This window comes from Lissotriton helveticus, chromosome 1_1 (genome assembly GCF_964261635.1).
Source record: "Lissotriton helveticus chromosome 1_1, aLisHel1.1, whole genome shotgun sequence".
Classification (NCBI taxonomy): Eukaryota; Metazoa; Chordata; class Amphibia; order Caudata; family Salamandridae; genus Lissotriton; species Lissotriton helveticus.
In genome coordinates, this window is record NC_136057.1 from 1,783,066,608 (window position 1) to 1,783,083,685 (window position 17,078).

Genomic DNA, 17,078 nt, shown 5'->3' on the forward strand with positions numbered 1-17,078 from the left:
TGCTATAGGCTGAGAAACCTGAGCAACCACTCAGGTTATACATATCTTTGAACCTAAGCGAGTAAAGTTGCCCCCTGAGAAACACAGATTACTGAGTTAAGACAGCAGGGCCATCAATATCACACAATGTTGTGCAGTTTTATAGCTCTAGACCTCTGATATTGAATGCTCAGACACCAGAACTCAGGGTGAACCTGTCTGGCAGGCTCAGGGACCAGAGCTTTCTGTCCTGTTAAGGCGATCGTAAAAAAATCAATCATAGAACTATCCCTCAGACCTTACAGGCTCTAAAAGCATGGGTGCCCCCAGCAAAATACATTGTACAGGCTTAGACAATACAACTCTCGCTCAATGTACACAGATCTCAAAGGATCAGAAAGTTGAGCTATCACTCGGGGTACACAGATCTTACAAGATGAGACAGCAGAACTAGCCTTTGGGATGACGAGATGGTATAACCTCAGACACCAGCGCTTTCTTTCAATTTGTATTCCAGTACCTGTCTCAGAAGTTATACCACGCCAAATACAGTGGATCGCCAACCTTCCATGGGGGTCAGACTCACCTCTTTCAGACTTGACTTGAACTCCTTGACAAGGCTGCTGTACTGATCTCCTATAGGATTTGGGTTGTCTAAGTACCCACTCACCCCATCTTTGGCTCTAAAAAGAGAGGAATGAACAGAGTTTATCAGCACATCTCAAACTGAAGAACAGAGAGTGATGTGGCACTAATTGTGCACGAGCACTGAAGTACATCATTAGATTGAGGTAATCAAACAGCAGCACTAAAGAGGAAGAGCAGGTTGTGAGTGAGGTAATCCTACTCACTATCACTAAAGAACAGGTTGTGAGTGAGGTAATCATACTGTATCACCGAAGAGCAGGTTGTGAGTGAGGTAATCATACTGTATCATCGAAGAGCAGGCTGTGAGTGAGGTAATCATGCCGCAGCACCTAAGGTCAGGGTGTGAGTGAGGTCATCGTACTGTATCAATGAAGAACACGCTGTGAATGAGGTAATCTTGCAGTAGCATTGAAGAGCGGGTTGTGAGTGAGGTAATCATGCAGTAGCATTGAAGAGCGGGTTGTGAGTGAGGTAATCCTACTCACTATCACTAAAGAACAGGTTGTGAGTGAGGTAATCATACTGTATCATCGAAGAGCAGGTTGTGAGTGAGGTAATCATGCAGTAGCACTGAAGAGCAGGCTGTGAGTGAGGTAATCATGCCGCAGCACCAAAGGTCAGGGTGTGAGTGAGGTCATCATACTGTATCAATGAAGAACACGCTGTGAGTGAGGTAATCTTGCAGTAGCATTGAAGAGCGGGTTGTGAGTGAGGTAATCCTACTCACTATCACTAAAGAACAGGTTGTGAGTGAGGTAATCATACCGTATCACCGAAGAGCAGGTTGTGAGTGAGGTAATCATACTGTTTCATCGAAGAGCAGGTTGTGAGTGAGGTAAACATGCAGTAGCGCTGAAGAGCAGGCTGTGAGTGAGGTAATCATGCCGCAGCACCAAAGGTCCGGGTGTGAGTGAGGTCATCATACTGTATCAATGAAGAACATGCTGTGAGTGAGGTAATTTTGCAGTAGCATTGAAGAGCGGGTTGTGAGTGAGGTACTCATGCAGTAGCACGGATGAACAGGTTGTTAGTGAGGTAATCATACAGTAGCACTGAAGAGCAGGCTGTGAGTGAGGTGAGTGAGGTAATCATGCCGCAGCACCAAAGTTCAGGGTGTGAGTGAGGTCATCATACTGTATCAATGAAGAACACGCTGTGAGTGAGGTAATCATGCAGTAGCATTGAAGAGCGGGTTATGAGTGAGGTAATCATGCAGTAGCATTGAAGAGCGGGTTGTGAGTGAGGTAATCATGCAGTAGCATTGAAGAGCAGGTTGTGAGAGGTAATCATGCAGTAGCATGGAAGAGCGGGTTGTGAGTGAGGTAATCTTGCAGTAGCATTGAAGAGCGGGTTGTGAGTGAGGTAATCATGCAGTAGCATTTAAAAGCGGGTTGTGAGTGAGGTAATCATGCAGTAGCACGGATGAACAGGTTGTTAGTGAGGTAATCATGCAGTAGCATTAAGGAGCGGGTTGTGAGTGAGGTAATCTTGCAGTAGCATTGAAGAGCAGGTTGTGAGTGAGGTAATCATACAGTAGCATTGAAGAGCGGGTTGTGAGTGAGGTAATCATGCAATAGCATTGAAGAGCGGGTTGTGAGTGAGGTAATCATGTAGTAGCACTGAAGAGCGGGTTGTGAGTTAGGTAATCTTGCAGTAGCATTGAAGAGCGGGTTGTGAGTGAGGTAATCTTGCAGTAGCATTTAAGAGCAGGTTGTGAGTGAGGTAATCATGCAGTAGCATTGAAGAGTGGGCTGTGAGTGAGGTAATCATGCAGTAGCATTGAAGAGCGGGTTGTGAGTGAGGTAATCATAAAGTAGCACTGAAGAGCAGGTTGTGAGTGAGGTAATCATGCAATAGCATAATAGCATTGAAGAGCGGGTTGTGAGTGAGGTAATCAAGCATTAGCACTGAAGAGCAGGCTGTGAGTGAGGTAATCATGCAGTAGCATTGAAGAGCGGGTTGTGAGTGAGGTAATCATAAAGTAGCACTGAAAAGCAGGCTGTGAGTGAGGTAATCATGCAGGAGCACTGAAGAGCAGGCTGTGAGTGAGGTAATCATGGTGCAGCACCAAAGGTCAGGGTGTGAGTGAGGTCATCATATTGTATCAATGAAGAACACGCTGTGAGTGAGGTACTTTTGCAGTAGCATTGAAGAGGGGTTTGTGAGTGAAGTAATCTTGCAGTAGCATTGAAGAGCGGGTTGTGAGTGAGGTAATCATGCAGTAGCATTGAAGAGCGGGTTGTGAGTGAGGTAATCATACAGTAGCACTGAAGAGCAGGCTGTGAGTGAGGTAATCATGCAGTAGCATTGAAGAGCGGGTTGTGAGTGAGGTAATCATGCAGTAGCATTGAAGAACACGCTGTGAGTGAGGTAATCTTGCAGTAGCACGGATGAACAGGTTGTTAGTGAGGTAATCATGCAGTAGCATTAAGGAGCAGGTTGTGAGTGAGGTAATCTTGCAGTAGCATTGAAGAGCAGGTTGTGAGTGAGGTAATCATACAGTAGCATTGAAGAGCGGGTTGTGAGTGAGGTAATCATGCAATAGCATTGAAGAGCGAGTTGTGAGTGAGGTAATCATGTAGTAGCACTGAAGAGCGGGTTGTGAGTTAGGTAATCTTGCAGTAGCATTGAAGAGCGGGTTGTGAGTGAGGTAATCTTGCAGTAGCATTTAAGAGCAGGTTGTGAGTGAGGTAATCATGCAGTAGCATTGAAGAGTGGGCTGTGAGTGAGGTAATCATGCAGTAGCATTGAAGAGCGGGTTGTGAGTGAGGTAATCATAAAGTAGCACTGAAGAGCAGGTTGTGAGTGAGGTAATCATGCAATAGCATAATAGCATTGAAGAGCGGGTTGTGAGTGAGGTAATCAAGCATTAGCACTGAAGAGCAGGCTGTGAGTGAGGTAATCATGCAGTAGCATTGAAGAGCGGGTTGTGAGTGAGGTAATCATAAAGTAGCACTGAAAAGCAGGCTGTGAGTGAGGTAATCATGCAGGAGCACTGAAGAGCAGGCTGTGAGTGAGGTAATCATGGCGCAGCACCAAAGGTCAGGGTGTGAGTGAGGTCATCATATTGTATCAATGAAGAACACGCTGTGAGTGAGGTACTTTTGCAGTAGCATTGAAGAGCGGGTTGTGAGTGAAGTAATCTTGCAGTAGCATTGAAGAGCGGGTTGTGAGTGAGGTAATCATGCAGTAGCATTGAAGAGCGGGTTGTGAGTGAGGTAATCATACAGTAGCACTGAAGAGCAGGCTGTGAGTGAGGTAATCATACTGTATCATCGAAGAGCAGGTTGTGAGTGAGGTAATCATGCAGTAGCACTGAAGAGCAGGCTGTGAGTGAGGTAATCATGCCGCAGCACCAAAGGTCAGGGTGTGAGTGAGGTCATCATACTGTATCAATGAAGAACACGCTGTGAGTGAGGTAATCTTGCAGTAGCATTGAAGAGCGGGTTGTGAGTGGGGTAATCATGCAGTAGCATTGAAGAGCGGGTTGTGAGTGAGGTAATCATGCAGTAGCATTAAAGAGCGGGTTGTGAGTGAGGTAATCATGCAGTAGCATTAAAGAGCGGGTTGTGAGTGAGGTAATCATGCAGTAGCATTTAAAAGCGGGTTGTGAGTGAGGTTATCATACTGTATCAAAGAAGAACACGCTGTGAGTGAGGTAATTTTGCAGTAGCATTGAAGAGCGGGTTGTGAGTGAGGTAATCATGCAGTAGCATTGAAGAGCGGGCTGTGAGTGAGGTAATCATGCAGTAGCACGGATGAACAGGTTGTTAGTGAGGTAATCATACAGTAGCATTGAAGAGCGGGTTGTGAGTGAGGTAATCTTGCAGTAGCATTGAAGAGCGGGTTGTGAGTGAGGTAATCATGCAGTAGCATTGAAGAGCGGGTTGTGAGTGAGGTAATCATGCAGTAGCATTGAAGAGCGGGTTATGAGTGAGGTAATCATGCAGTAGCATTGAAGAGCGGGTTGTGAGTGAGGTAATCATGCAGTAGCATTGAAGAGCAGGTTGTGAGTGAGGTAATCATGCAGTAGCATTGAAGAGCGGGTTGTGAGTGAGGTAATCATGCAGTAGCATTGAAGAGCGGGTTGTGAGTGAGGTAATCATGCAGTATTATTGAAGAGCGGGTTATGAGTGAGGTAATCATGCAGTAGCATTGAAGAGTGGGTTGTGAGTGAGGTAATCATGCAGTAGCATTGAAGAGCAGGTTGTGAGTGAGGTAATCATGCAGTAGCATTGAAGAGCAGGTTGTGAGTGAGGTAATCTTGCAGTAGCATTGAAGAGCGGGTTGTGAGTGAGGTAATCATGCAGTAGCATTAAAGAGCGGGTTGTGAGTGAGGTAATCATGCAGTCGCATTAAAGAGCGGGTTGTGAGTGAGGTAATCATGCAGTAGCATTTAAAAGCGGGTTGTGAGTGAGGTAATCATGCAGTAGCATTGAAGAGAGGGTTGTGAGTGAGGTAATCTTGCAGTAGCATTGAAGAGCGGGTTGTGAGTGAGGTAATCTTGCAGTAGCATTGAAGAGCAGGTTGTGAGTGAGGTAATCATACAGTAGCATTGAACAGCGGGTTGTGAGTGAGGTAATCATGCAATAGCATTGAAGAGCGGGTTGTGAGTGAGGCAATCATGTAGTAGCACTAAAGAGCGGGTTGTGAGTGAGGTAATCTTGCAGTAGCATTGAAGAGCGGGTTGTGAGTGAGGTAATCTTGCAGTAGCATTGTAGAGCAGGTTGTGAGTGAGGTAATCATGCAGTAGCATTGAAGAGTGGGTTGTGAGTGAGGTAATCATGCATTAGCACTGAAGAGCAGGCTGTGAGTGAGGTAATCATGCAGTAGCATTGAAGAGCGGGTTGTGAGTGAGGTAATCATAAAGTAGCACTGAAGAGCAGGCTGTGAGTGAGGTAATCATGCAGTAGCACTGATGAACAGGTTGTGAGTGAGGTAATCATGCAGTAGCACTGAAGAGCAGGCTGTGAGTGAGGTAATCATGGCGCAGCACCAAAGGTCAGGGTGTGAGTGAGGTCATCATATTGTATCAATGAAGAACACGCTGTGAGTGAGGTAATTTTGCAGTAGCATTGAAGAGCGGGTTGTGAGTGAGGTAATCTTGCAGTAGCATTGAAGAGCGGGTTGTGAGTGAGGTAATCATGCAGTAGCATTGAAGAGCGGGTTGTGAGTGAGGTAATCATACAGTTGCACTGAAGAGCAGGCTGTGAGTGAGGTAATCATGCAGTAGCATTGAAGAGCGGGTTGTGAGTGAGGTAATCATGCAGTAGCATTGAAGAACACGCTGTGAGTGAGGTAATCTTGCAGTAGCATTGAAGAGCGGGTTGTGAGTGAGGTAATCATGCAGTAGCATTGAAGAGCGGGTTGTGAGTGAGGTAATCATACAGTAGCACTGAAGAGCAGGCTGTGTGTGAGGTAATCATGCAGTAGCACTGAAGAGCAGGCTGTGAGTGAGGTCATCATACTGTATCAATGAAGAACACGCTGTGAGTGAGGTAATCTTGCAGTAGCATTGAAGAGCGGGTTGTGAGTGAGGTAATCATGCAGGAGCATTGAAGAGCGGGTTGTGAGTGAGGTAATCATGCAGTAGCATTGAAGAACACGCTGTGAGTGAGGTAATCTTGCAGTAGCATTGAAGAGTGGGTTGTGAGTGAGGTAATCATGCAGTAGCATTGAAGAGCGGGTTGTGAGTGAGGTAATCATACAGTAGCACTGAAGAGCAGGCTGTGAGTGAGGTAATCATACTGTATCATCGAAGAGCAGGTTGTGAGTGAGGTAATCATGCAGTAGCACTGAAGAGCAGGCTGTGAGTGAGGTAATCATGCTGCAGCACCAAAGGTCAGGGTGTGAGTGAGGTCATCATACTGTATCAATGAAGAACACGCTGTGAGTGAGGTCATCATACTGTATCAATGAAGAACACGCTGTGAGTGAGGTAATCTTGCAGTAGCATTGAAGGCTTATTTGTAACCTTCCTGTTAGAACTTCGACCTCGTCTCATATGCGCAACTTGCATTGGCTGCGTATTGAGAACAGGATTAAATTCAAGGCGTTGTGTCTTATGCACAAAATCCTGATTGGAACAGCCCCCAACTATTTATCTGTTTTAGTGCAGCGTTATGTTCCATCTCGCGCACTTAGGTCCTCTACCCAAAATAAAGTGAAAGTACCGCGAATCAAGAGAGCCAAAATGGGAGGTCGGTCATTTTCCTTGCTAGCCCCCTCTCTTTGGAACTCCTTACCTCTATCTCTACGATCGGAAAAGTGTTTCCTGACCTTCCGTAAGGGTATCAAGACCTGGCTATTTGATATGTAAGTTGCTGCCCTTTTGCCCCCCTTACCTTGTGTCTACTTTAGCGCCGGGAAACCTCCGGGTAGCTGCGCGCTTAACCAAGTGTAATTATAAATAAATAAATAAATAAGAGCGGGTTGTGAGTGAGGTAATCATGCAGTAGCATTGAAGAGCGGGTTGTGAGTGAGGTAATCATGCAGTAGCATTGAAGAATGGGTTGTGAGTGAGGTAATCATGCAGTAGCATTGAAGAGCGGGTTGTGAGTGAAGTAATGCAGTAGCATTGAAGAGCGGGTTGTGAGTGAGGTAATCTTGCAGTAGCATTGAAGAGCGGGTTGTGAGTGAGGTAATCATGCAGTAGCATTGAAGAGCGGGTTGTGAGTGAGGTAATCATGCAGTAGCATTGAAGAGCGGGTTGTGAGTGAGGTAATCATGCAGTAGCATTGAAGAGCGGGTTGTGAGTGAGGTAATCATGCAGTAGCATTGAAGAGCGGGTTGTGAGTGAGGTAATCATGCAGTAGCATTGAAGAGCGGGTTGTGAGTGAGGTAATCATGCAGTAGCATTGAAGAGCGGGTTGTGAGTGAGGTAATCATGCAGTAGCATTGAAGAGCGGGTTGTGAGTGAGGTAATCATGCAGTAGCATTGAAGAGCGGGTTGTGAGTGAGGTAATCATGCAGTAGCATTGAAGAGCGGGTTGTGAGTGAGGTAATCATGCAGTAGCATTGAAGAGCGGGTTGTGAGTGAGGTAATCTTGCAGTAGCATTGAAGAGCGGGTTGTGAGTGAGGTAATCATGCAGTAGCATTGAAGAGCGGGTTGTGAGTGAGGTAATCATGCAGTAGCATTGAAGAGCGGGTTGTGAGTGAGGTAATCTTGCAGTAGCATTGAAGAGCGGGTTGTGAGTGAGGTAATCTTGCAGTAGCATTGAAGAGCAGGGTTGTGAGTGAGGTAATCATGCAGTAGCATTGAAGAGCGGGTTGTGAGTGAGGTAATCATGCAGTAGCATTGAAGAGCGAGTTGTGAGTGAGGTAATCTTGCAGTAGCATTGAAGAGCAGGGTGTGAGTGAGGTAATCATGCAGTAGCATTGAAGAGCGGGTTGTGAGTGAGGCAATCTTGCAGTAGCATTGAAGAGCAGGGTGTGAGTGAGGTAATCTTGCAGTAGCACTGATGAGCAGGTTGCAAAAGAGTTCACAAATTTCAGTTAATCTAATTTTGTGCAGTATCGATATCTCCAGTTTGCTCACGCTGTTATAAAGTGCAACAAACTCCCCATCAGTATTGACTCTGATTTAAAGATGTTGAAGGTAAAATGTGTTTCCATAATTTTGGGCAATTTTTTTTTTAAACTACATTTTTTGTAACGTTTTCTGTATTTAAGTTTGTCCCTTTGCTTGGCATATTCAGTTTGAGGTAATTCATTCTAAAGAAAAGTTACTGCAGCCTTATGTTCAGCAAGTGCAACCTCTTGTAATGTGTGTCTTTGCACTGCCGCAGCTAAGTTTGCCGGCCTGGGGCTGTATTACATAAAGTGCCCTAGGGGCGCAACGGGCGTTTGTGCCCGCTTTGTGCACCCCCGGGGTACTTTGGTATTGCAGAAGGGGCCGAAGACACTTCTGTAAAGCCAATAGCGCTTGCGCATATAAAGCGCCAGCGCTGTCTGCAGTGGGCGTTCCCTCATTTGCATGGGGGGTCAGCCCCATTCAAATGAGGGACTCCCTTTCCCTCGACGCAGGCGCAGAGCCAAATAAGCCCTCAAGAGGAGCACTGACAGTGCCCCACCTAAAAGGTGGCGCCCTGAAAGGTAGTGCTCCAGAGAGCAGCTCTCTGCAGAGGTGAAAGGGGTCCTATGTAACCACCAGATATCCCCTTCAAGGTAGGTGCAGTCACTGACTGCACTTGCCTGCAAGGGGATCTCTATTCCTCTTTAAAAGTGCAGGAAGGTTGTCGCCTGCACAGCGAAACACGGAGCTGCTTTAAAGCAGCCACTCCGTATTTCACGTGAATGCGATGCCTCCAGGGCAGTGAATTACCCATAATATGGTGCATTTTCCTTCATTGCCCCGGGCGCACCTTTCTAAAGGTGGTCCCGCTGTAATGAAGGAAAATACGCTGCATGTGTAATGTGGCCCCTGAACGAACAAGACATTTAATGATTAGATGGCACACTAGTGATGCCAGGCAAGGGAGGGCTGTGTGGGGAGAGGGCAACAAGGAAAGTAAAGATTCTGCACATTTCTGGCCAGTCGCTGTGTGAGGTGGGAGCTAAAGTGCAGACACACTGAGGGTTAGCTAGTGTTCAAGGTAGAAATGCTGGAGCAGAGAGGATAAGGCAGTGAGGGAGTTAACCATGCAGTCGACAACGCCAGAGGTGTTTGGTATGAGCCAAGCTCACCCTTCCCTTTACATACAGAACAGTTAGGATGCTTGCTCGGATTCCCTTCATTAACTCCAGGCATTGCTCCAAATTGAAGGTAGGGTGGAACTCCTGTAAAAGAAAGGCAGTTGTGAGGTAACGGGCCTGCAAAGCGACACTGCTTAAAACTGCAAAAGCTCAAAAGGTTCTTACCACAGAGGCTTTAATATCCCGACTGAATATGACCCCTGAAACAAGATAGAAAAACATTGGTTATTCACAACATTCTGATCACGCCATCTGCTGCAGTTATCTCCCACCGAGCACCCACTGATGCTACAAGACCCCCCAAAAGCGGCTGATCCCAGAGAGTGCTCTGATTCTGCTGCTCGTGTGTGTTCTCTTGTGGGAGTGATCAAGGAAGCTGATGAGTGCCCTGTACATGGACCTCTCTTGTAGGAGTGATCAAGCAAGCTGATGAGTGCCCTGTACATGGTCCTCTCTTGTAGGAGTGATCAACCAAGCTGATGAGTGCCCTGTACATGGACCTCACTTGTAGGAGTGATCAACCAAGCTAATGAGTGCCCTGTACATGGTCCTCTCTTGTAGGAGTGATCAAGCAAGCTGAAGAGTTCCCTGTACATGGACCTCTCTTGTAGGAGTGATCAAGCAAGCTGAGGAGTGCCCTGTACATGGACCTCACTCGTAGGAGTGATCAAGCAAGCTGATGAGTGCCCTGTACATGGACCTCTCTTGTAGGAGTGATCAAGCAAGCTGAGGAGTGCCCTGTACATGGACCTCACTTGTAGGAGTGATCAAGCAAGCTGAGGAGTGCCCTGTACATGGACCTCACTCGTAGGAGTGATCAAGCAAGCTGATGAGTGCCCTGTACATGGACCTCTCTTGTAGGAGTGATCAAGCAAGCTGATGAGTGCCCTGTACATGGACCTCTCTTGTAAGAGTGATCAAGCAAGCTGATGAGTGCCCTGTACATGGACCTCACTTGTAGGAGTGATCAACCAAGCTGGTGAGTGCCCTGTACATGGACCTCACTTGTAGGAGTGATCAAGCAAGCTGATGAGTGCCCTGTACATAGACCTCTCTTGTAGGAGCGATCAAGCAAGCTGATGAGTGCCCTGTACATAGACCTCTCTTGTAGGAGTGATCAAGCAAGCTGATGAGTGCCCTGTACATAGACCTCTCTTGTAGGAGTGATCAAGCAAGCTGATGAGTGCCCTGGTCATGGACCTCTCTTTTAGGAGTGATCAACTAAGCTGAGGAGTCCCCTGTACATGGACCTCACTTGTAGGAGCGATCAAGCAAGCTGATGAGTGCCCTGTACATGGACCTCTCTTGTAGGAGTGATCAAGCAAGCTGAGGAGTGCCCTGTACATGGACCTCACTCGTAGGAGTGTTCAAGCAAGCTGAGGAGTGCCCTGTACATGGACCACTCTTGTAGGAGCGATCAAGCAACCTGAGGAGTGCCCTGTACATGGACCTCACTTGTAGGAGCGATCAAACAAGCTGATGAGTGCCCTGTACATGGACCTCTCTTGTAGGAGTGATCAAGCAAGCTGAGGAGTGCCCTGTACATGGACCACTCTTGTAGGAGTGATCAAGCAAGCTGAAGAGTGCCCTGTACATGGACCACTCTTGTAGGAGTGATCAAGCAAGCTGATGAGTGCCCTGTACATGGACCTCTCTTGTAGGAGTGATCAAGCAAGCTGATGAGTGCCCTGTACATGGACCTCTCTTGTAGGAGTGATCAAGCAAGCTGAGGAGTGCCCTGTACATGGACCTCACTTGTAGGAGTGATCAACCAAGCTGATGAGTGCCCTGTACATGGACCTCTCTTGTAGGAGTGATCAAGGAAGCTGATGAGTGCCCTGTACATGGACCTCTCTTGTAGGAGTGATCAAGCAAGCTGATGAGTGCCCTGGTCATGGACCTCTCTTTTAGGAGTGATCAACTAAGCTGAGGAGTGCCCTGTACATGGACCTCACTTGTAGGAGTGATCAACCAAGCTGAGGAGTGCCCTGTACATAGACCTCACTTGTGGGAGTGATCAACCAAGCTGAGGAGTGCCCTGTACATGGACCTCTCTTGTAGGAGTGATCAAGCAAGCGGAGGAGTGCCCAATGGAACAAGCATGCCACCCCAGGCAGTTTAGAGAGCTTGCAGCGCGCCTTAATACATGACCACTCCTATGATGTAGTGCTGCGCAGAGTGCTGCTGAGTAAGAAAGCACTTCCAGGCCCTATTACTCACTCATACACGCTAGCAAACAAGAGACCAATTGTGGTGTGCAGTTTGGAGGTCCCAGCATGTTATACAACGTACCCTCTTAAACTGTAGTGCTGGGAACAAGAAAGAGCTCCCAAGTATGATCAACTCTGAGTGAGCGACCACTTCTTAGCACCTACAAGGTGCTTGTAGACAAGCAAGCACAGCCAACAGTTCTACAGCATTCGCTGACACAACTGCACACTTTTAAAGCTCTGGAGTCAGACTTGCAGCACCCTCCTGGAGGGTCCACTGAAAATCAAAGAGGGTATCTGAAAGTGGAAGGGCCATTTCTTTTACCTCCTGGCACCTCCTTGGTGCCTCGCTCCAGTAGGATTCTGCCACTCTGTTCTGTCAGGTTGTTGTTCGCGTCCAAGAGCCTAGAAACAAGCCATGAAGAGGGGGTAGATGACAAGGGGACAGCTGAAAGATGGTGTAATCATTATATTTAGTACTATCTGAGGGTGAGACCTTTCACAAACCTTTAAATCACTTATGACACCAAATGGTAGTTTGTTGGATTAGTTGAGTGTAGCCTAGTGTAACCAGTGCTTGCTTTATGGAACTGGAGGGAATATATAGTTGTGGGATAGTTTCACCATGGAAAGCGTACCAAGGCTTGGTGAGGTTGTTGGAGACTTTATTTGATTGCACGTGGAGTAGATGGGTTTACTACACTTGATAACCATCAGGAATTACTTTGAGGTAATGGGGCATGGGTGTTGCAGGGGCTGTCTGCTGAGGTGTGCCCTGGTCTAGGATTTCAAATGGCAAGGGGCGTGATGTCTGTCAGCTAAGATGAATTACTTTAAAAAATGCCTTTGTAGTTTTGGAGAGGGGCCATAGGGATGGGAATATCCTGGATGGTACAGAATTGGTCATGGCATAAGTCTGCCGTCTGCCCAAGAAATGGGTGCCAAGATCCTACAATACAATGCTAATGTGAGCAAATTGCAGGTGCTTGTTTCAAAAGCTCCAAGGCAAGGTGAGTTTCAGGTGAACTATCTGCACTCAAAGGGGGGAGGAAAGTTTCAAAGTTTTGGAGGTGAATCCGTGAGATAAGGTTTTCAGTTGCTTGTGCTGAATGATCAGTTACTCTAGAATTGTTGAGTGGAGTCAAGTCAAAACATTGTATGGCTGAGCGGCACAGCTATCAAAGATCTGAGATGTTTAGGTAGTTTGGTTCAGGGTGTAACTCAGTTAACTCTATACAGATTGGATGTTACAAGAGAAGGGGATAGTGGAATGGTTGTTACAGTTGAATAGGGAAGAGAGATTTGATGTTGAGGGATCTATGCTATGGATTGTCAGACCTGTGGGTGGGGAATGGCTGAAGCCATGGATGAGGTCGTAAAACTGAGCCATAGTCATCACTTAGGAGTATTAGGTGCCAATTGGAAGGTTTTCTTTTTCAGTTGAATAGTAAGACAGTACCAACCTCGAACATTTGGTAAGAATGGTGTGGGGAGAGTGCAGTGCTCCCCAAGAGACATGCTAGAGGATGGTCACCCACCTTTTAAGTGCTCCCTCTGGACTGTAAACTTTGGGGTATAGATTGCGTTCCAGACGAAGGTGAGCAGCGATGGATTTTCGTTCCCGATGTAACATCATTTCCTAAGGGCAGGCAACATGTGCAAGTGAGCAGTGCGAGGCAACTGAGAGAACATGAAAACCCTTGAACTTAAACACAAACTTCAAGCTACATTCACAGGAGCTCGTGAGCCCCACAGCTAGCAGTTATGTGCATTCTTACCAGCGGGACTGGGAAGAACCCGTAACTATCCAACAGCACTAGCTTATCCACCATATCAGGAAAAAGGTAGGTGAACTGTGGGGAAAAAAGAAAAGTATGAGTGATAGTCCTCCTCAATCTGAACCTTCCCACCTTTGATCAGTTAACCAAGCCTCTCCTTTCTGAACGTCTTCACTTTCTATTGGCTCTAGCTCCCCAATCTGAGTCTTCCTCCACCTTCTATCCCACCTTCTATCCACATGAAGAAAATCCACCCCATTTGAACATACCATACACACTCTCTACTCATAGAATTACCCCTCTCTTGTAGACCCGCTAAATCTGAACCTCTCCCACCTTCTCCAGCAATGCCCATGGTAGGCCCACAAACAATAAGTATATCCCAGACGTTCAGTATAACCTCTATGCAGCACAGTCCCACTTAAATGTACTGTATATAAATGTATCTTATGCTGGTGTCCTGAAATCTGCTATAGATCTCACCCTATGTTGGACAACCCTCTTCTATCCATGTCAATATCCCTAATTGTAATCTGTTTGAAATAGGTAAAAGAACCAAGCTGGGTTCAAATGGCAACCTGCACTAGAATGCCCACCAACCTCCATCTGTCTGAACTAGGATTTGTGAATGCTCACACTTGGAAATTGAAAAACTGAGACCATCTTGATGACCTTGATTTTAGTAGGGCATCAAAGATATGAATGTTGGCAAACATATTACATGACCATGCCCAATTAGAATATGAGGGTCTGCATGTATCAGCCTGACTCTTCCTTTCTTTTACCTCTCTTCCACACTCCATGCATAAGGCAGCCCCAAGATCACCATGCCACAATTGGCATAGGTCCTAAACCTTATGTACAACACCAATACTTCCCACGTAAAGGCAGCCAAAACACACACCACACTAACAAAGCAAAATAAGCAGGGTGTTTTTTACCCAACCACTCAGATGGCACGCACTTCCTAATGTGACTCTTTGTAACAACTCTCTTCTTCACACCATGCTTAAGCATAGCCACATGCTTATGGTGGCATGCTTGGAGTACACCCCTCCAGCACAATGCCCAAGACTTTCCATGTACGCCATGCTATAAATCCATTCTAATAGTCATAAGCCTCAAACTAAATAGCCACTTTCTCGACCACCCAGAAGTGAAGTGCGTCAGGTCCTAATCAGGGTACGAGACACCATCCAAATACTACATCACAGCATTAACAAGTTGGTGTGTATGAAGAATGGGCTTTTTTTTGCAATGCCCTCAATGTGTGAGTGTGGCAGGTGTTGGTGCGAGTTACTGCTCCTCGGAAGGGGCGAGTGCCTTATCCATGTGTACAATGTGGGGGCTGTAGTGTTCAACTAGGAAGCATGATTCAAACCCCATCCACCTTCAAATAAAGGGTGGAAGAACTGGGGAGAAGGTTGGTATTTGGAAGTGACAGATAAAAAGGAAGCTGAATGAGGGAGAAAAGTGGATAGATGGGTAGATGAGACAGGAATGCTATTCAGAGACTGTACCGCAGTCAGTGCACAATTTAAAAACCCAAGTACACTGTGTTCATCCATGGTTAGCCATCCATGAACATTAACAATAGTCTGTCCATGAACCCAAAAAAGGAGTCAGAGGATTAGGCATTAGCAGTGAGTGTTCTTTTGATGCAGATTTCTCCTGGGTGTGTTTTGGGAGAGTTGTTCTACTTTACGTGACCCCATGTGCCTCCTTTCCTTTGACCACTGTACTACATTCCTGTACCCCAAAACCCTGTACTGAGAAAAGGAGAGCCAATACTCACATTTGTTCCGATGACTCCACCTGTGAAATATGAAGATGAGAGGCTTGTTACTCAACTGAAGTGCAAAGACGCAGTCAAGGGCTAGAGGCCGAGTGCTGGCTGATGAGAACTCAAACTGGTGGGGGGACGCTGAAGGAACTACTATGCTGGACAATAGTTTGTTATAGGTATATATTTTAGGATGCAGGGATATCACTCAAGCAGGCAGGTTGTATGAGATAGTGCAATGGGTCTCAAATGAAGAGGTGGTGTAGGAGCATTTGCAAAAGCGTTGGCTGCTTGGACCGGTAGTCTTGTCTGGGGCCACTTTGGACAATCATACAGGGAGCTCCAAATTCCTGCAACCCTCTAGTCTCTTGCCCCCCCCCCCCCACATCTCCCATAGTGCACTCACCCATACTGTGTCCGATGATGGAGACTCTTCTGTAGTTCAGGGCTGTGGAAATATGGAGTATGACAAGCAGGTGTCAAAGAAGCAACACTGGAGCCAGCTCCCAAAGGCCAAACTACAGACATGGCAATCCCTTCTACCAACCCTAAGTCCTCTGAGCCCAGCACAGACCAGTACAAACAACATGTGTCTCAGGCGGCCATAGGACAGGTAATGGACATGGCTGGTGTGTGCAAAGGGAGATCCTCAGTCATTTAGAGCTGTCTAGTCTAGCTAGTCGTTGTACTCAAGAAAACCCACAGAGAGATGCGGCTCTAATCTGAGTACCCCCTGGTCCTACCAAACTTACCCCTCCATAGAAGTTAGGCATTCATGGCGGGGGTGGGGGGTGTTTAGGATGTCAGTATGTAGAGTTCCACTTGGGCACACTACATGCCCCATCCTAACACCCTTTTAGTCTGTCGGAGGAATCCCAAGACTCCTGATAAGCTTGCGCAAGGTGAAAGTAGTTCCATGGGCTTTAAGCCCAATCAACCAGGTGAATAATGATGAAATGGTGGTACAGGACTTGCTATGCTGCTTTATTCTATAATGCTTGGTTCAAGACACTCCTAGTTTGTGCAGGTATTGGAATTGCAACACAGTGGTTCGAGGCATGTGTGACTGTAGATACACATGCTTTGCATACTCCTGTCATCTAGTATTGGATCCGGATGTGTGCAAGTTGTTTTGCTTCTAAGATTTCTTGAGTCGCAAGGTAAAGTGACTCCTCCTCTTGCTGATAACGTCCATGGGCATCAACTCCATTGTTAGATTGACCCTGCGCGAGCACGTATTCTCACTCCCAGGGTCGAGAAAAAGTCAAAGCCGCACTCTCAGACCCAATCTACATCCGAGGGCAATTTCCCACTGATTCCTTGTTGTGTCCATTGCCCGTAAGAAGGCTAATTCACAAAGCACAGCTGACCCTCCACCTCCTCATAAGGAGTTTAAGCTAATTGATGCTTCATGGAAATGATTAGCGGCGTAGTCTCCAAATCACTGGCAGATTGCATATACACAAGCCCTGTTAGCAGGGTATAATCGTGCCTACTGGAACGAAATGGAGAAACTCCTCCAGTACCTCCCAGACGTACCTAGGAAAAGAGGACAGGAACTCGTAGCGGAGGGCAAACTTATTTCCAATATTATGAGCGCCCTCACTCCGCGGACACAGCTGCCAGAGGTATCAATAATAGTGTGTTGTTATGCAGACATGCTTGGCTGCGTATATCTGGCTTCAAGCCAGAAGTTCAGCTAACACTTCTGAATGCGCCCTTTAACAAGGAACACCTGTTTGGTCCAGAAGTTGAACAAGCGTTAGAGAAGATGAAGAAGGACACAGAGGTTGCTCAGTCCATGGGTGCAGTCCAAACACCTACTCCCCATGGCTCCTTTCGCCACTCCTAACATAGGGCTGGCTCAAAAGCAGCATCTTACAATGCCTCTTCTTCATCATATAGCGTGCAAATTCACCATTCCCCTTCCTGAGGCTATTTCAGGGGTACGTACAGGGGTAATAACTCCAAAGGTCATGGCAGAG

At 46.7% G+C, this 17,078-nt stretch overlaps 1 protein-coding gene across 4 annotated transcripts in view; it reads right to left on the minus strand.

Annotated features, from left to right (window-relative positions):
- SERHL2 (serine hydrolase like 2) overlaps nt 1-17,078 on the minus strand; it is a 105,010-nt gene that overhangs the window by 13,367 nt on the left and 74,565 nt on the right. For 3 of the 4 annotated variants that reach the window (XM_078640385.1, XM_078640392.1, XM_078640378.1), the window contains exons 4-11: nt 15,500-15,541; nt 15,106-15,125; nt 13,311-13,385; nt 13,071-13,171; nt 11,858-11,937; nt 9,488-9,522; nt 9,330-9,406; nt 566-662 (exon numbers count right to left, since the gene is read on the minus strand). In XM_078640385.1, the coding sequence (XP_078496511.1) occupies nt 566-662; nt 9,330-9,406; nt 9,488-9,522; nt 11,858-11,937; nt 13,071-13,171; nt 13,311-13,385; nt 15,106-15,125; nt 15,500-15,541 (527 nt within the window). Of the gene's footprint in view, nt 1-565; nt 663-9,329; nt 9,407-9,487; nt 9,523-11,857; nt 11,938-13,070; nt 13,172-13,310; nt 13,386-15,105; nt 15,126-15,479; nt 15,542-17,078 lie in introns of all 4 variants that reach the window. The other variant, XM_078640395.1, reaches the window with a different exon arrangement.